General features: G+C 41.5%; 1 protein-coding gene across 4 annotated transcripts in view; it reads left to right on the forward strand.

Annotated features, from left to right (window-relative positions):
• Positions 1-20,774, forward strand: part of DNM3 (dynamin 3) — a 369,574-nt gene that overhangs the window by 112,876 nt on the left and 235,924 nt on the right. For all 4 annotated transcript variants that reach the window (XM_081113203.1, XM_081113206.1, XM_081113205.1 and 1 more), the window contains exons 11-12: positions 9,947-10,033; positions 16,426-16,496. In XM_081113203.1, the coding sequence (XP_080969329.1) occupies positions 9,947-10,033; positions 16,426-16,496 (158 nt within the window). The remainder of the gene's footprint in view (positions 1-9,946; positions 10,034-16,425; positions 16,497-20,774) is intronic.

The following is a 20,774-nucleotide window of genomic DNA, read 5'->3' on the forward strand; positions in this document are numbered from 1 at the left end:
ACTTCTCCAGCCACACTTGTCGTCACTGTCTGCTCGCTTCAGTCATTCTAAGTGGTTTGCAGGCCCCGGAAATGTTTTTATGCCCTTAGCATTTGCACACGTGGTTCTCTGTTTAGAATGTCTCTTTTTCTTTCTTTTTTTTAAAAAATATATTTTATTGATTTTTTACAGAGAGAAAGGGAGAGAGATAGAGAGCTAGAAACATCAATGAGAGAGAAACATCGATCAGCTGCCTCCTGCACATCTCTCACTGGGGATATGCCCGCAACCCAGGTACATGCCCTTGACCGGAATCGAACCTGGGACCCTTCAGTCCGCAGGCCGACGCTCTATCCACTGAGCCAAACCGGTTTCGGCTAGAATCTCTCTTTTTCTTTGCCTGTCTTCACCTGCCATCTCCTCTCATTTTTTAAGATCCAGTTCAATCATTGTCTTTCCCCCCCCACATCTTCCTGTGAGTCATCTGTGAACCCTTTCCTGGTCCCCATCCTTACGTGCATGTCAGGGCTTCCAATGGTGCCTGGTGTTCACTTCGTCATAGCAATAATGACACTGCGTTGTCACTTGTGTGTCATTTCTTTGCTTAGGTGAATGCCTTTTCTTGCAGATTATAAGTGCCTTCTGTTTATTTATTTTAATTTTTAAAATTTTCATTGAATTTTTTTGGGTGACGCTGGTTAATGGAATTACATGTTTTAGGTGTGTAATTCTATAAAACATCTGTATATTGTATTGTGTATTTACCACCCCAAGTCAAGTCTCCTTCTATCACCATTTTTCCCCCTTTACCCTCTCCCACCTCCCCCACCCCGCTTTCCCTCTGGTATAATCGCCATACTATTGTCTGTATATATGAATTTTTCTTTTATAAGTACCTTTTAAAAAAAGAGCTGTGTCTTTTATTTTCTTATCCCTGGCACCTATCCCAATGACTAATCGTACATAAGAGGCCTTCTACAAATACTTATTAACAATTTAGATGTTCAGAGGAGAACCTGCTGCTAAAGAAACCTCTGCTTCGTTTTTAAAGAATATTTTTATCATTATTTTTAAAATGAAAATTTGGACAGGTTTTCTTTCAAATACCTATTCTTTGCCTTGTTCCTCATTTTGATGTTCTTGTTGTTTGGCCTTATTATATCTATCTTCATGTTCTTTTACTTCAGAACTGGTCTTATTAAAATCTTTTGCAAAGCAAAATAATTCCAATTAAATTTGAGAATTCCACTTGACCCCTTTGCACATGAGCCACAGAAAGGTGACCATACAATTTATCATCTAACACAGTTCAGTTCTGAAATTGAAAGGTGGGCTATTAACACTTTCCCTGGCGTGAACTATAATGAGACTCCCCTGGTAAGTCTAACGGATAGTTGCTCTAGCTGTATTGTGACTTTATATGTAAAACAACAGTATTTTCATTTTCAGGTCCTCATGGTGCATGAGTTGTGTGTAAAATATTTAATTTCTCTTTCCGAAGCCACGTAAGCAAACATCAGTGGAAAACATGGGAATTATGTGTGCCCAAATAAAAAAGCACGGAGCTAGATTCTAACTTGCACTTCCTCTGGGCTGTTCCTCACTGTTGTCTTTGGGAGGAAAGGGCAGAAACATTCGAGCTTTATGAGCTGTCTGGCTTCCCTCCAGGAACATCCCCACTTCGGACTTTTCTGGGCATCTGCTTCCAGCTGCTCTTCTTACCTCCTCTCCTCTAGAGCATCATCCCAGGGTGCTAAGGTTCTTTTCAGGAAATACTGAGAGGAACATCTTGTTTTCTCAACCAGAGTTTAGCAACTGTGCCATTTATTGGCCTCTTGGGAAACCACATTCTTGGATCTCCATCAGACCAATTAATTGATTTTTTTTTTTTCACTGCTGAGAAAAAAGAAAAAAAGCTTTGCAAGGAAATAAGAAAGATACCTTAGTTGTTTGTTAGAAATACAGATAAAATTTTCATTAAAAAGGTCTGTGAGAAGAGATGCTGGGTTTTGTGGCATGTTAGGTGAGTAAATATCTGGTCTGAAAACCCACAACTAACTAAACGTTGACTCCCAAGTCCTGGCTGTGGCTTTCAAAGGCCTCCAATGACCTTGCCCCTTTCTATCTCTGAACTCCTCCCACTCTCCCCTTCCCTCCGTCCACTCCAGCTATGCTGGGTTCCTTGTTTCTTCACCAGGTCAAGGGGACATGATAGCAGGGTCTTTGCACTTCTCATTCCCAGGGTGGGAAATCCTCTATCTCAAGATATCTGCACAGCTCATACCCTTGCTTCCTTCCAGTTTCTGCTCAAATGACAACCAATCACAGTCTTTCTCTGACTCTTCTATTTACAGTAGTGTGCGTGCATGTGCGCACACACACACATCACTGCTCATCTACTTACCACACACATGACCACATGAGTTTTACAATATATGTCTGTTGTTGTTTTGGTGGTGGTGGTGGAGGACAATTCAGAGACTTGAGAGTGTAAGCTCCATAACTTAGCAGCTTGGTTTGCTAAGCTAACCGCTCTATGTCCAGCCCCTTAAACAGCCAGGTTTTCAACAATAACCATTGAATGAATAATCCAAAGAATAAACGAATCACATCTCATTGACTCAGCAGGTGATGATTGGCTGAAGCCGCCACTTGGTTAACTTTCCATGAAAGGTTGTAGGATGAAGGAGAAGAATGACACAGCACGCTGTTCAAATAGGGTTTTCTCTTAGGTCCGGATAGATCTACTATGGTTTTGACTCTGTGGAAAAAGACTGGCATTTCACCTCCTCTGACAGCTGCCCAGTCACACAGACAGGGTTGTGCTCTGTGTATACTAGATGCCTCAAGTAATAGGTCATGGTACTCAGGTTTCAAATCAGGCTGATTATTAAAGAACAAACCTTTTATTGGGTATTATAGGGAATTCAAGCCAGGGATTTGGCTTTTAAGGGGTAGGAACAGCACCTTTTTGATGTTGGTGTTGCCTGTTTTTTAAACCCTTTTTAAAAATTGAGATGTAATTGGAATGTAGTGCTGTATTAGTTTTAGATGTATAATAATAATGATTTGATATTTAAATACATCATGAAATGATCCTCACAATAGATCTAGTTAAGATTCATCACCACACATAGTTACAAAACTTCTTTCTTCTTGAGATGAGAAATTTTAGGTCCTTCTCTCTTAGCAACTTTTATATGTATTATACAGTATTATTAACTACTAGAGGCTTGGTGCATGAATTCATGCACATTGAAAGGAAATTAATTAGAAGAAATATGTTAATATCATTATTTGCCCTTTCTCTATAATAGAAGTGTCAACCAAATTCATGATTGACAATGATAGATCAAAACACACACATGCGATTGGTGCCAGCTAGAACTTTATATGTATTGTACATGCATGAGTCAACTTAGCCTTTTATATATAGAGAATAAACTTGCTTAATTAGACCTACTTTCTGATTTAGCTAAACTTTTTCCAGCTCAGTGAAACACCCCAACTTCTCTTTCAGGTAATTGCCAGCCACACAGCAGTAAATATCAATACAAAGCAGATTATTATTGTAGATCACACAGGGAGAACAAAGGGTAAAATATTTAACTGCAGCAGTGTTTGACTATATTCTGCGCGGTGAGAAAACCCGAAGTCATTTTCAAGGTCCACCATTTCTTACTTCTTTTCAGTTGGGTCAAGTTTCTAAGCTTTCTAAATCTCCATTTTCTGGCTAATGAAAAGAAAATAGGATTCCACCGAGTCTCCTATCTACCTACTACAGGACTTCTGTTAGGCTCAAATGAGATGAGGCACGGGAAAAGGCTTCACAGACATTTGGTTAAAGTGTAAAATGTTTCCACCTGGCCATAAAGCAAGTTGTGTTACTGGGCTGAAGAAACTCCAAGGAGGCTAGTTGTTAGGGACAGAAGCTGGGCGTTGCTATGTGACATCATTACCTGGCACCCACAGCCACTGTTTCTGGGCTGGGCTGAGCTGTAGGCTGCATTTTGCACCATGGGGTCTTGGCAGCATTGGCTGTGATTTGGTGGGGTGTCACTCTGGGGTGGTGGTGGGGCCTGTATCCCACTTGGGGGAAGCCAAGTGTTGCTTTGGTGCCAGGTCCGCGGTGCCGTTTCTCTGCAAATGGCCAGTGTGCATCACGGCAGCTCCTGTGTTGAGCGTCTGCCCCTGGTGGTCAGTGCACATCATAGCGACTGGTTGGATGGTCAGACACTTAGCATATTAGCCTTTTATATATATAGTCATCATAGTGTATATTACATCCCCAGGATTTATTTATTTTGTAACTGGAATCTTGTACCTTTGACTCCCTTTACCCATTTGCCCACCCCAACCCTTCCTGGACTCTGATAACCACCAATATGTTCTCTGTATCTATGAGTTTGGTCTTTCTGTCTGTTTCTGATTTACAAGTAAGATCATACAATATTTGTCTTTCTCTTGTCTGACTTATTTCACTTAACATAATGTCCTCAAGGCCCATTCATAATGTGGGAAATGGCAAGATTTCCTTCTTTTTTATGGCTGACTAATATTCCAGTAATCTCATTTTTTAATCCCACAAATCATTAAAGGATTTATGATCTTTGTAAATAATTCTTAATTTATAATTTACCTTTACTCCTGCTTTTCCTCTTACTTTCTGTTTTGATTTTTCTTTTAATATGTCTACCAGAGATAAACTTGGAAAGAGATGAAAACCTGTTTATTATCTTTGGGTATTATTTTGATATAGTGTCACCCCCACTCTGACCTCCTGTTTGGGTACTTTCTGAATTACTTAGCAAGGTTATGTCTTTTCTGAATACCTTTTAGTTTTACTTCGCCCCAGCTTGACCTGTTGGTTTTATTCCTTAGCATTTGCTAAATAACATGAGTTTTTGTGTCTCTGCTTAAAGAAATGGTATGTGAGGTATATGATGGATGCACATATCGACATACCACATGTGATCTTCCTGTATATACCTCATCATTTCTCCCACCAATTGGCGAAAATATTTGACCTTTAGAGATTTAGGATTTGTCTCCATGGAAAAGGAGGGCTAACAGTATTGTTTCCTCTTTGATTGCTTTCCCCAAGGCCACGGAATGGGACCTGGCTTCTCCATTCTATCAGCTTAGCTTAGGTCTTCTGAGACTTCCCATATGCCACTTCTGAAATATAGAACACTCAATAACATATTTTCCTATTTACCCCTGCATAATTTCTCAACCTCTTTATAATAGAATTGTTTCTCATCTTTGATCACCTTTGTAAATGCTTCTGTTTTTTCCTTTTTTAAAATAACAAATTTGTTGTGCCCAGGTAAGCACTTTTGTCATCTCCTGAATAAATACAACATTATGTTATATATAGCTAAAGGATTACTAGGGATTTGGGGGCAGGTTTTAATAGACAGAAATGGAATAAAATTATTGTGTACTTTTAGGAGCAGTAAAATCATTATTGCTGTTCTGTTTGTAGTGAGTGGCTAACACTGGAAAGTTTATAGCTTTTTGATCAAAACAGAGCTCATATCTGTAGTTTAGCCAAGCCAATCAACTCAAGTCATGTGCATAAAAAACGTTTTGTTCTGGTTTTAGTTTATTTTCTCAGTGATGTGTGCTATGGAACTATGAACAGATGGCTACCTAATGACCTGAGTCTTTGCTTAAGGCATCGAACTGGTTACTCTTGAAGGTATGGAAATTTTGCCTGGTCTCATGCCTGTTCCAAGGGAAATCTGATAGCATGGCTCTCATGATCTAATTAATCAATGGTTAATAAGTTTAATAAGTGTGTAATTTTTGTTTTATTGGATAGAAATTTCTTTCAAGTGATTTTTTTCCCCTCTAGGGTAAAAGTAGTTCATGCTCAAAATTAAAATTTTATATTTATTTCCCACCAAAATAAGTAAACATTACCCTAAATAACACTCAAAACACTGGATTTTATTAAAACATATTTTTATGTGTATTTTTAAAAATTATGGCACTGCTTTCTCTCAGAATATGTATAATTAAACTTTTTTCTTAGAAGTCTATATTTAAAGTTTTGATCCCTAAAGTCATATATATTGTATTGTTTTTTAATCTCTTTTTAAGAATATTCAATGTAATTTGAATGATAAACTATTTAGAAGTAATTTACCATTTGATAGATGGCCAGCTTTGTTTGGAAGCTTCACTGTCATAATTTAGGCATGAAATCCTCTAAGGCAGCGGTTCTCAACCTGTGGGTAGCGATCCCTTTGACGGTCGAATGACCCTTTCACAGGGGTCGCCTAAGACCATCCTGCATGTCAGATATTTACATTATGATTCATAACAGTAGCAACATTACAGTTATGAAGTAGCAACGAAAATGATTTTATGGTTGGGTCACAACATGAGGAACTGTATTTAAAGGGCCAAAAGGTTGAGAACCACTGTTCTAAGGTCTCTTCAGAGAAGGTTTGGCCATTTCTTTCTTTCTCTTTTTCTTGCTTTTTAGAAACTATTTATTTTTTTGCATTAGACTTGATCTGTACAGTCAACCTTCCACATGGGACTATAAGGTTTTTAAGACCAGGTGCTTTGACGTCAACTGAGCCTACAGTTGGCCTATAGCATGGGCCCAGTGAATGTTCAATGAAGGACTGATGTGAAATAAATTTAGAAATATAAAATGATGATAGCCAATAGTAATTCCTTGATCCTATATAAATCAATTTACCAGAATATTTAAACAATGAATTGGGAACTACAGGTCTGAAGATGGTGTCTTCTGGATCAATATTTTGGCCTGTGTGATTAGAATTTTGATGAATTTGTAAAGTTTTTCATACAACTATAGGCTTTTAATGCAGCATCCATAGTGAAAGAGATTAAAAATTTGAGTGATTTAAATTGAGAAAATGTATTGCACCTTAAGTAAGAGACATAGAAGAGATGAGGGAATAAATGAGCAGTCAGACTCTAGTATCTTTTATTTTATTTATTTTTTAATATATTTTTATTGATTTCAGAGAGGAAGGGAGGGGAAAGATAGAAACATCAATGATGAGAGACCATCATTGATCGGCTGCCCCTTGCACGCCCCCTACTGGGGATTGAGCTCGCAACCTGGTCATGTGCCCTTGACCAGAATCAAACCCAGAACCCTTCAGTTCACAGACTGACACTCTATCCACTGAGCCAAACCAGCTAGGGCATATTTATTTATTTATTTATTTACTTACTTATTTACTAGTAGCCCATTGGAGGGAATCGCAGTTCGATGCTGAGAGTCGCGCTGTTTCCATGGGAGCTGTGCTGTTTCCATGGGAGCCGTGTGTCTTCCGCAGGAGACAGAAGTAAGCTGCTGGCTCCCACAGGAGCCAGTAGGGAGCCACACTGCTTCCGTGGGAGGCGGGAGGGACCTGCGTTGCTTCCGCAGGAGGCGGGCCCATCGTCTCCTCTCCAGGCCTGCACTTGGCCGTGGAGGCTGCAGGCCAGCCCCACTGTCTGTGTCCGTACCAGCTCCGGGGGGCCTTCCCAAGCCAGGTGCGGCGATGAAGCAAGCATTCCACCAGGCTGCTCATGCTGCCTGCTTTCAGTGGCCACCACCTTGGGACTGGGGGGACTACAGCGGGGCTGAGAGGACCGGACGCTGCCATCTTGTGGCTATGGGCGCCGCCATATTTGTGATGGAGTGATGGTTAATTTACATATTGCCCATTTTATTATATAGGATTTTTACTTTTTATTTTGGAGAGAGGGAGAAACATGGATTTGAGAGCATAACATCAACTGAGAGCTCGAACCCACAACCTGATCAAGTGGCCTGACCAGGAATTGATCAGGCGACCTTTTGGTGCATAGGATGGCACCCAACCAAAGAAGCCACCTAGCCAGGCAAATGCTAGTATCTTTTAAGACTAAGTAAAAGGCTGTGCACCCTGAGCTAATGAAACAAGTGGCAGAAAGTCTCATCAGAAGTCATTTGAATATCAGTAGGATGTTCCATTGTGTATTATGAAGAATTAGGACAGAAGCATTGCATTCGAGAGCCAGCAAAAACATTTTGGTTTTACATTCTGCCTGATCTGCCCCTGCTTACCATTCTAGCTTTGCCTGAAACCATCCTCTTCCCTGTCTGTGATGACCTTTTAATTATTTTTTAAAAAATTAATCTTTATTGTTGAGATTATTACAGATGGCTATCTTTTTTCCCCCCATAGCTTCTCTCCACCCAGTTCCTACCCCACCCCAGGCCCTTGCCACCCTATTGTCTGTGTCCATAGGTAATGCATACGTGCATATAAGATCTTTGTCTAATCTCTTCCTGCACACCTCCACACGCCCTTCCCTCTGAGAATCATCAGTCTGTTCCAGTTCCATGCCCCTGATTCCATTCCATTCACCAGTTTATTCTGTTCATCAGATTTCTTATTCATTTGATTTTTAGATTTAATTGTTGATAGGTATGTATTTGTTGTCACTTTGTTCATATTTTTGATCTTTACCTTTTTCTTCTTCTTCCTCTTCTTAAAGAATACCCTTCAGCATTTCATATAATACTGGTTTGGTGGTGATGAACACGGTTAGCTTTTTCTTGTCTGTGAAGCTCTTTATCTGACCTTCAATTCTAAATGATAGTTTTGCTGGGTAGAGTAATCTTGTAGGTTCTTGCTATTCATCACTTTGAATATTTCTTGCTGAAGATAGTGTAAGGAGCATCTGGGAAAACTTCAAGTGTACCAACATTCGAATTATAGGGGTGCCAGAAGAAGAGAGAGAGCAAGATACTGAAAACCTATTTGAAGAAATAATGACAGAAAACTTCCCCTACCTGGTGAAAGAAATAGACTTACAAGTCCAGGAAGCGCAGAGAACCCCAAACAAGAGGAACCCAAAGAGGACCACACCAAGACACATCATAATTAAGAGCAAAAGACAGAGAATCTTAAAAGCAGCAAGAGAAAAACAGTTAGCTACAAGGGAGTACCCATATGATTGTCAGCTGATTTCTCAACAGAAACTATGCAGGCCAGAAGGGAGTGGCAAGAAATATTCAAAGTGATGGATAGGAAGAACCTGATCTTTCACTTCTTTCACTATTCATTGCCACTGTCCCCCACACATGTTCCTGTGCTGGCAAGCTCCATTGTCCCACAACTGTTCCCATATAGCTTTTCCTGACTAAGTCTTCTTCTAGATTAGGGTTCTTTAAACATCCTCGTTCATCCTATTCTTTTTCTTCCGCACGTTGAAAACAACTGTCATTCATTCATTCACTTTTGCAAACTATATTTTGGACAATTATCGGAATAATTTAGATGGGATAAGTGATTGAAATGCATTATTTCTACAGTTTTGCCAAAAACATGTATATGCAAATATATCTGTTGGGGAAGAATTAAAAATAAATGAAATGATCTTTGTGGTTTCTGGAATGGATCATCATCAAAAGGGTGACAGACGAGACCCTGCGCTCTGGAGTCTGAGACTTGGGTTGGAATCATGGACCCACCAATTTTAAGCTGTTTAATCTTGGGCAAGTTACTTAACCTCTCTGTGCTTTGCTTTCCTCCTCTACAAAATGGTCTTAGTAGGATCTATTGTTTTGATTATTGTGATTTTTTTAATGAGTTAGTTCATGAGGCGTTTAGCACACAGCCTAAGACATGGTGAGCACTGCCAGTCATTGTCATCTTTTCATGCTCATTCCAGTCCTCTCTCAGGTTCTAACTCTGTAGAGCATAGTGCTACATGGTATCTGGCCTTCTGTTTCTTTGTAGAGAAGTTTCCTCTGGGTACCATAGTTACCTCTGGTTATAGCTCGAGGAACCCCTTCTCTCACTCCACCATTCTCTAGAGAATTCCACTCCTGCTACCAGAATTGTGATGCCTATCTTTTATAAAATAAATCACTTATCTCGTCTTCTTTTTTTTGTGGTCTAACTTTTGGAATATTAACACTCAGATCTGTTTTTCCTGACAGCTGGCAAACTTCCCCAGGCTGTGCGAGGAAACAGAGCGGATTGTGGCTAACCACATTCGGGAGCGGGAAGGGAAGACCAAGGACCAGGTGAGAAGAAGCCTTCCCTGGTGGCCAGGGGCCTCGTGGGGAGTGTAAGGTCTCCCCAAGGAGGTCTGCTGGTCTCTACCAGTCGGAATTATAATGGGAAAAAGAATAGTTAGAACACAACCACATATGTTTATTTTTACTTATTAATAAATTTTATACATGTGTTGCTATACTAACATCTTGTGTATGTTAAGGATATAAACAAATATAAAGACTTTAGAAGCATGCAATTTAAAACATAGTAATAGGAGTTCCATTATTTTTTCTCAGCACCCCATAGATCATAATGTGTACCCCTAGCATGTACATAGCCCACCTTGAAAACCACTAACACTAATCCAGAAACAGAGCACTTTTTCTTATTTAAGACAGGATTTTTAAAATTTTAATGGGCCCAGAGATGGGAGCCAAGATTGTCCTAAATTCCTAAAATGCTATGCAAAATGTTCAGTGTTCTGGTTTTCTTTGTCTGAGAATAATGGACAAAGCTATTCATTGGCATACCCAGGGAAACTTTCATTGAAAAATAAAAACTTTTAAGAACAGCTCCTTTAAACATTTTTATTTTGTAGAATATGGTTTGTAAGGATTGACCTTGAAATTGTCTTCCAATTCCAGCTTGGCTCTGTGAATCCAAAAGATTCTTTTCAAGTGAAGATAACTCATTAAAAAAAGGGAAGGCCTCCAGGAAGATAAAAGCTTCTTAAACTTAGGTGGATTTTTTTCTGTTATTTATAATTCATTATAATGGGGAACACGATGGTTTCAGATGCTGGTAGAGGCCAGGACACAACTGCAGGTGTGACAGCAGGGCCAGTACCCTGTTCTCTCAAAGTCACAGCTTGTCCTTGTCAAATCACTCTTGGACCTGTTTTCTCATGTATGACATGGGATGTAGGCCTGTGTGCTCTCAGAAGTCCTCTAGAAGTTATAATTGCAAGATTTTGTGGTTTTCAGGTGAGTGGGATGAGGAGGAAGGCAGAATACAGGGAACATGTGCAGCGGAGGCTGAGGCGAGAGGGTGGGGTGGAGTGGAGGGACAAAGTAGAGGGAAGGGCTGAAGGACCAGCAGTACTGTTTTCTCGATGAGCTGCGGATTCACTGCCACTCCTTTTTATCTTTGTGCTTTGAAAGTCGATTAACCATTATTCATAGTTTTCACTTGTTTTTCAATGTTCACACCTGTGGAGAGCCAAAAGTGGAGCAAATAGGCTTTGTGACTTAGGGATAAATAAAATCAATATTAACTCAGGAGCCAGTGAAATCAAGCCCACATATGTCATGCTGAGGTCCGAAGTTTCCCCATCTAATGTCATGGCTGCTGCCTGACCAAGAACACTTAGGTTCTAGTGTCAACTGTGTTAGAAACTGACTTTGAGTAAATAGATAACCATTTTAATTCAGTGGCTTTATTCTAGAAAATTTGAATGATAATATATCCTATTTAGCTCTTCCCTGAGATGACAATATTGAGGGCATAGTATCATTATTATCTTTGTGTCCATAGCTAACTGAGTTGTTAATGCCTTCCTGTTTCTTAGCGTTGTTAGGACTGTGGGCCCTGGGTTCCCACAGCCTGAGTTTGAACCCAGATCTCTTATTTACTTTCTGTGTAAAAAAACACATTATGTGAGCATCTTCCCACTTCGGTTTCCTCACTTCAAGTGGGATCATGATGGCCGTTAACTCACAGGCATCTTGTGAGGATGAGATGCAATAACCCAAATATGGCTGCAGCTCATCAGTCATTTTAGTTGTTTTTGCCAAAGAGCCATGACACAGTAGGTATGAGGAAGAAATACCTTTTCTCCTTGCAAGGGACCTTGTCTTTCCTCTGCAGCTCTTATGTGCTGATTAATCAACTCTCCAAGGGGGAGACGAGATGGGTGGGTGTCTTCTCCCAAGTGACCACCTCGGCTGGCCCGAGGAAGCTAACACTTGCCACCTCTGGCAGGAACCTGTGTGGGAGCACGCCTGGTTCGGCCGGGTGAACATGTCCATTTACACAGCTCTCACATCTGCGTCCTGCACTCCATTCTGCCTTGGTGCCCCCTCCACCCTCACCCTCGTGGTGGTCGAGAGGCCAGTGTTCTCAGGCCTCTGCACTAGAACTGTTGAGAGGTGTTCTTATATATATATTTTGAAATGGAACTATTACAGACTTCTGCTCTGGCAGCTTTGTGGGAGGAAAAATTCTTCAAAATTAAAAATACGGAAACCCATAAATCAGTCGGTGAATTTTTTTCTAAAACAAAGGGCTTTTGAGTACCTATATGTGCCTGTAATTCTTCCAGGTGCTCCCAAACATGAGAGTGCATGTTGAAGTGGTCGGCTTTGTGGGCGATGACTGCCCCCAAGGATAGCTTTACTTTTCTTCAACTCCATATTCAATAACTGTGGGTGAGAAAGGCACTGAGAAAGTGAAAAAAGTGAGAAAAAAATGTACTCTTTTCATCCCCCATATGTGACCTGGCTCTTTTCCTGGGATGAACACAGACTCCTAGTTTCCAGGAATATGAATGAGAACAGCCGTAGTTTTTATTTTTTCCACTTTTTTTTTTTTTTCCTACACTGCAGTCCAAGTTAATGTGCGAGAACGTCCAAGACATTCATGACAACCCTTGGCAATGTTGAGAATTATGTAGATATTTTGCTCTTTATGTTGGTAACAATTGACTTGTGCTTCAATTCGATGGTTTTTTCATACAAACTCCTGACCAAGTGGATTTGAGAGTATAACAGAAGATGGCTTCAGTATGGGAAGAATTGAGGCACTACCACAGATAATCCAATAAAGATCACTCTTCCTAATTCTTTAGTTGTCTTCATTAACAGAAGAAACCAAACTATCTGATGGTAGGAAATTTCTCATACAAGTATTATGTATCTGGCCCAGTGGCCTTCACTTTATGTTTGGAAGTGAGGGTGGGTTTGGGGTGACCCATTTACTCATCTTGGAAGGTCCTCTTGGGACTCAAAGCAAGATTTGATGAGGGGACCAGTTGAGATTCCCCACAAAAGCAGAGCCTCAGAGCCCACAGCATTGGGCAGTGCATGAGAAACCATGGCCGCATACTAATTATATGGGAATAAATTGTGCACTTGAAAACAAACTGTTGTTCAGAGCTGGGAGATAGTTCTAAAATTTATAGCCACAGGGATTTATTGGACACTTGCTATGTGTATTGTGCTAGGTTCTGGGGATCAAGTGGTGAACAAGACAAATGTAATCCCTGTTCCTCTGAAGCTGACAAGGGATGCAAACAGACGAGTGATTAATTGGTGCTAAACACCACAAATACAAAGTGTAGGCTGCACTATATGTAAAATATGACACATAGGCGACATGAGAGTAACATCATCATTCATCCTGGTGTTGGGTGAGAGTGGGGTGAGGATCATGGAAGAAGTCTTCCCTAAGAAAGTTCCCACAAGGGAGCAATACGTAGACTATGTCAGTGAGCCTTACCAAGAGTGCTCTGCTGCGCTCCAGGGTCACCTTCAGTGTAGGCAGGCAGCGTGGGGTCATCGAGGTCATTAAAAGTTCATTCAGCAGTCTCAGTGCAGAGCTCTGGAGGTACATAGGCAAGAATTCTTAAGTGTTGTTAATTCTTAACCTATCAACAAAGCTCAGCATTCTAGGAAGACATGGGGACTGTTGGGAGAACAAAAAGGAAACGTAGAAAGGGGAGCCCCGTTTTGAATAACTCTGGAATAAAGCTTTCTTTCTTAAAGTGTCTGCTTGTCCCACTCTCTTCTTGTTCTCTAAGTCTCCTTGTCTCTCACTGAAGAATATTTTCTACAGAGGGGCCTTCCAGGTCTTGGGCTTAGAGTTTATATAAGTACCTTGAGATCAGTACATTTTCATGTTTACTGAAACATGTATCCAGTTCATTCCTTGACAAATCTTGGTTGGATTCACATGGTATTTTAGGCTCTGTTCTAGTCCCTGGGATACAGTAGTGGCTACAGCAGGTGGGGTCCATAAAGTCAATTTGTAAAAACTTCCTATGTCAGCTAGTGGTAGAGCTACAAAAGGAAAATGAGCTCGATTCATAGGACAGAGAGTAAGAAGAGTGCTAATTCAGACAGAACGGGCCGAGAGGATCCCTCGATGAGGTGATCTCTTAGGAGAGAACTGACTGAAGTTTTGCTGTGATGGTGAAGCTTATTGATCTCAAGAAGACTTTCTATTTATTTGTATATTGCATTTTTGAGTGGGTCAATGACATTCTTCTGCTTGCTTATAGGGAGCTTACCGAGATAGAAGAGGAGAGGATATTGCTATTTTGAGGCTAACATATGGTGTCTATGGGAGCAGGAAGCTCTGAACAGCTCCTCACTGGCCTTCTTGCCATGTGCCCTTTTATACATGTGTGTCCTGTTTAACATGTGTGCCCTTCTTTTGAACATCATGCCTACATTTTAGAGGAAGAGAATAATTCTAGGATCTGTGTTAAGTTGGCCAGGAGTGCATGCTTAGCAATTATAATGCTACTAGAGGCCCGGTGCACAAAAATTTGTGCACTCGGGGGGGTGGGGAGGGGTCCCTCAGCCCGGCCTGTGCCCTCTCGCAGTCTGGGACCCCTCGGGAGATAACGACCTGCTGGCTTAGGCCTGCTCCTGGGTGGCAGAGGGCAGGCTCAATCCCTAGGTGCAGCCCCTGGTCGGGCTCAGAGCAGGGCCGATTGGGGAGTTGGGGCGCCTTCCCCTATCATGCACAGAGCGGGGCAGATTGGGAGGTTGCGATGCCACCCTCAGTCATGCTCAGGGTAGGGCCGATTGGGGGGTTGGGGCACCACTCCGTCACACTCAAGGCAGGGTCGATGGGGAGGTTGCGGCACCACCCCCTGTCACGCACAGAGCAGGACCCATCAGGGGGGTTGGGGCTCCGTACCCTGTCATGCACGGAGCAGGGCCAATCAGGGGGTTGGGGCGCTGCCCCCTGTCATGCACAGAGCAGGGCCCATCAGGGGGGTTGGGGCTCCGTACCCTGTCATGCACAGAGCAGGGTCAATCAAGGGGTTAGGGAGCTCCCCCCTGTCATGCACAGAGCAGGGCCAATCAGGGGGTTGAGGAGCTCCCCCCTGTCACTCACAGAGTAGGGCCGATAGGGGAGTTGGGGCACCGCTCCCTATCACACTCAGGGCAGGGTGGATCAGGGGGTTGGGGCGCCGCCCTCTGTCACCCACAGAGCAGGGTCAATCGGGGGTTGGGGCGCTGCCACTGTCACACACAGAGCAGGGCTGATCAGGGGGTTGAGGCACCGCACCCTGTCACACACAGAGGCACAGGGCAATCAGGGGGTTGGGGAGCTCCCCCCTATCAGGCACAGAGCAGGGCTGATCAGGGGGTTGGGGCGCCTTCCCCTGTCAGGAACAGAGCAGGGCGGATAGGGAAGTTGTGGCCCTGCCCCCTGTCACACACAGAGCCGCAGGGCGATCAGGGGGTTTGGGTGCTGCCCCTGTCATGCTGATCCCAGTGCCGGGAGGCCTCTTGGCTCCGCTGATCCCGGTGCAGGGAGGCATATTACTCTTTTACTATATAGGATAGAGGCCTGGTGCATGGGTGGGGCTGGCTGGTTTGCCCTGGTGTCCTGGATCAGGGTGGGGGTCCCCACTGGGGTGCCTGGCCAGCCTGGGTGAGGGGATGATGGCTGTTTGCAGCTGGTCACACACCCTTCAGGGTGGGGGTCCCCACTGGGGTGCCTGGCCAGTCTGGGTGAGGGGCTGAGGGCTGTTTTCAGGCTGGGACTGAAGCTCCCAACTGCTCCTTTTTTTCTTTTTTATTCTGGCCCAGCTTTAGCTCTGAGGCTCCAGCTCTTAGGCCTCTGCTCCTGAAAGAAGGTATCTGATTTGTTTCGGTTCTGTAATTGAAACTCTGTATCAACTCCAGGTCTGAGATCCCGGCTAGCTGAAAGCATGTTTCTGGGGTTTTGTTTAGCTTTTATATTCGTTACAGTGTTTCTTAAACTGCAAGCTCAGAGGCCGGCAAGGCAGGCGGGGAACGTTGGAGTCCTCCGTCACTGAAGCAAGCAAGCCTCATGTTAGTTTCAAGCTGCCTAGCTGCCGGCTGCCATCTTGGCTGGCAGTTAATTTGCATATCTCGCTGATTAGCCAATGGGAAGGGTAGCGGTCGTACACCAATTACCATGTTTCTCTTTTATTAGATAGGATTGTCTTCTTGTGGGAATCAGACTTTTCATGGAGATTTTCAATTTCTAAATTTAGAGTAAATACGAATTTAATGAACCAAAAAATGAATGCACCTTTTCATTCTCACTGAAGCATCCTTTAAAAATTCAATGCAGATAATTTGCAGGCAATTGCTGACTTGAGTGTTTGAGCCTATGTAAGATGGATTTCACTGAAGTGTTTCTCTTCGACTTACAGGTACTACTGTTGATTGACATACAAGTCTCCTACATCAACACCAACCACGAGGATTTCATTGGCTTCGCAAAGTAGGTGGAAGACTCAATTGCTGCGTGTGTTCCTCCTGCTGGTCTGTCTAGAATACACACTAGGAATTTCTCCCACAACCCCACCACCTCTTGAGAGTGCATTCTGGGTCAAGGTTAAATCTGAGCCATCCTGTGAGGCCATGCTCTCTCCATAAAGTAGTTGGCTCCTTGGTTGCGCAGCATATGGGTCACATGTGTCTTAGATACTCATTGCTTTTGGATGACCATCCGCAGTTTGTACTTGAACTCCCATAGATAAGCAGCAACAGATGCACATTTAAAATATGTTTGGGAACAATTTCTCACATTAATTTGAAATAGCAAGTGCAGTTCACAAGATACAGCTATTTCAACATTCCTAAGTTAGAACATAGAGCCTATTTTTTAAAAAACGGTCTTTTGTGAACTTAGATGTAATTATAGGGGGTGAACATTCTCTTTTCTATAATATATATCTTATATAAGCTTGTTTCTATGTTGCTATTTTATCATACATGTATTTTATATTCTTAAAAAATTGTTTTCTTTATTGATTTTGAGAGAGAAAGAGAGAGGAAAAAACAACAACAACATTGATTCGTTGTTCCACTCATTTTTGAATTCATTGGTTTATTCTTGTATGTGTCCTGACCTGGAATTGAACCCACAACCTTGGCTTATTAGGACAATAACCAACTTAGCTCCCCGGCCAGGGCTTGTTATATTCTAATATTCTAGCTCTACATTCACAGATATCACTGTGTAGACATTATGCTTAGTTATTCAGGGCTGGTTATTAGTGTGGCATTCACCATTTTTTTCCTGCCCTAGAGTGGAACTAGTTTTTGTTTGATTCTAACTCTAAAATATAGTTGTAGCATGTAAATGGTTCGAACTTCAAATATATAAAATATAGTCTCTTTTATATAAAAAAAATGATGGGGGGAAATGTATTTGAACCATGTATTCAAGAACAGGATCAAATGAAAAATAAAACACAACAAAATGTAAAGCCAATTACAATCTGATTGAAAAGAATCAGAATGTAAATCATGTGATTTTGACTAAACCCTGACTGAGGAACTGACAGACATGTTTTAGGGAGGAAAGGCTCAATTATCCAACAGCAGATTGTCTCCTTGTAAAGTTGGCTGTGGTTGTAATGCTGAACCAATGGTATACATATATTTGGAATCCAGCAGCTACTACTGATGTGCAGTAGATGTTTTTCCTCCACTGTTTGTCTGTGACCTGTGTGTGGAGGTGTTAAAACACAGTATTGAATTTGTTCCTATGGTCAGTTGTCTTGGTAGCGACACTGTCCACACAGACCCATCCCTCCCTTTAGCCCTGATGGCTCCCCCATCTGCACTGCTCACTTCCTCCTGTAGGTCCCCTGTGAGGGAAAGCCTGGATGCTGAGATGCCTCCTTGCCTATCACCCTGGAAGAGGGGACCTGAGAATTATGCCTGGTTTGCAGCACAGTCTGTGACCACCATGTGGCCTGTGCCAAGCTCTACTCTTGGGGGAAAAATACAAGAAAAAGAAAGAAAAAATCATTTTTGTCTGTTGAGAGTTTGCCTAATAATTGAAAAATATAGAGAAACACATGTAACATTTTAAGTTGGCACATTCTCCATTCCCTTCTGTTGCTTCCTTGAGGAATTGAAAAGAAAAACAAATCCTTGAGTAATTTTAAAGAACAGGAATGCTGCCTTTAAAAGTGATTTTTATTGAAGACAAATGCTATTTAGATGTAAACTCGAGCCCATAACTTAACAGTGAAAGGGACATTGCCACACCACCTCGTTGTGATCTCCCGAGCCAAGGAGAAAATGTAGAAAAAGTCAAAATCTGTTTGGGAAAATTCAAATTTTGAACAAGTTTTGTAACCAGTGCTACAATTTAAATTCCAGCCTAGACTTTTCTTGAAACACTTTTTCTTGATTACTTTTTAAACTTCTTTTCAAAGATAAATGATCCGGAGTTTACTTCACCTCAGAAGCTGTTAGACTATAGCATTATATTGACTAGGTTTTCAAAAGCATATAATGTTGCAAATGTAAACACTTTCAAATGCAGTCTTTCCATGCAGCCTCTGTAATCCAGGCGACTGCCCCCATTTTTCCAGCCTAGAGATAGACTGTAAGCCGTTATGATGTTGGGGGAGAAAAAAGAAGCCTTGTTCAGACCACATTAGAAGTGGGGCAGCTTTGCACATTTTGCATCTAGTAGAAACTCGCACCTGAACTTCCTTTTGAAGGCCAGGTCTGGGAGTCAGCAGTCGGATCAGTTTTCCAGGATATGCCGCTGATGAGCTTTGGGCTTTGCCAAGTCGCTTAGCCTTTCTGTACTCAGTTTACTGCTCTATCAAGTGGAATAATAAATAATCCCCCATCGTATACCTTTTAGGATTGTCAGGAGATCAAATTAATGAGGTGTTGTAAAACTGCTTTTGAGAACTGGGGTATAGTCTGTAAAAGTAAGAAAGTGGTATAGGTATATATATTCACATATAAGCATATACACAGACACACACAGATACAGACACACACTCACAGACACATTCACACACACACACACACACACACACACATATTTCCCACCTATTTGTTAAACACAGAGGAATTTGTGTTTAACACAATTTTACTTTGTTGTGAAATTGATGTTTGGAGTATGATTGCCACTAGAATATTTTTAGACACCAATATTATCTCCAAATGTGATATTCTGCACTGAGACTCAGAGGTAGACGTTCTTTCCATTGTATGCTGAGTTGCAGTTGATTTCAGAGTGACATGGGATTAAGATGAAGAAATATTCATAATTACTTTGAAGGGTTGTGGGATCTTTTGTGTTTTTAAAAATTAAAAAAATACGGTTGTAGCTATAAATTTTAAAGTTGGCAGGATTGCTGTTTCCATCAAGGAAGAAAAGTCAAGCCATACTTGAAGGAAGACAATTATGTAAGTATTTTTAAGTTCCAGGGATAGAAAATTAAGGTCTCAAATTGAGGAGAAGAAGAATTTGTTTCATGAGATTTTTAAAGAATTGCCGAAAGAGGGGGAACCACCTCTCAAGTTTATAGAATGGTGATGCGCATAGTATTTTATACATGTTTTCTTTTCTAAAAATTTTAAAAACAAACCAAAGTGCTAAAGGTAGAGTAACGGAGTAGGAATTCTCAGAGTAGTGTTCAGACATCTTGAAATTCTTCTGCCTGCTACAGCATTTACTCTGCCATGTTGAATACGTGGAACATTTTTTTCCCCATTTCCTAGCTATTTGTTAAACACAGACCGTAAAATATGTACCATGTGTCATGGATCCAAGTTAGCACTGCTGTAGGCTTGCTTTGGAATTTCCTGGTTTCTGAAAGCTTGATCTTTAAACTATAATATAGTTTCTGAACCTAAACGTCCGGTCTTCCAGAAGAAAATGTCAACTTTGCTCATGATTTAAGGATTTTAATTTGTCATTGCCCCTTGTTAAAAAACAAACAAACAGCCCCACAGGTCTTTTTTATTTTTTACTCAATGTCACTAGTTTTTATTATTTAAGAAAACAAAGCTACTCCATTTGTTCCTTCATTCACTTCCCCTCTCTCAAGATTCCTGCTCTTTGAATAGGAAGGCCAATAAGCATTTGTTAGCTTGGATGCCTGGGGAGGTTAATTTTCAAATTCTCATGCTCTTCTGCATTTGTTCCCTGGGCAGGAGTTTTAACTTCTGACTTACTGAGATGTCAACAGTTCAGTAGCTTACAAGCATTAGGGCTCCAGATAGGAACCAGTAGACTAATGTTTTGATGACACCAGCGTCAGACTAAGGTCTGTTTTTCCATCTGCAGAGTAGGTCCCAGCACCTGTTTTCTCACAGTTGAAATGACGGAGTAGACAGATTTCAGTGCTGGTTATATGAGTACCATGAAAATCCTGCCGGTTGTGACATTCATGATATCTCTTTCCTCATCCTCTGGAATGCCCGTTGCCATTTGCCTAAAGGCAGTATATGTGAATCTTGGCCCCAAATTCCAGAGCAATACTTCACAGTCTTCGTATATTTTTCCATCATGTGTAATCACATTTTATTATAACAGTGTTTCTAGTTTATATTCTTACATGAGAACATTCTCTCTCTTGTGGAATCAAAGCCTAGGCCTTAGATTAGAACACGATCCTTCTTTTGACTCATATGCAAATTTAGGAATTAAATGCAGATGGAAATACAGACCTAAACAATTTGCCAAGGACAATCCGGAGTGTCACATCTTCTAGTAAATTTTATGTTCCAGTGTTCC

Source organism: Myotis nattereri, assembly GCF_964212035.1.
Source record: "Myotis nattereri genome assembly, chromosome: 18".
In the NCBI taxonomy this organism is placed as follows: Eukaryota; Metazoa; Chordata; class Mammalia; order Chiroptera; family Vespertilionidae; genus Myotis; species Myotis nattereri.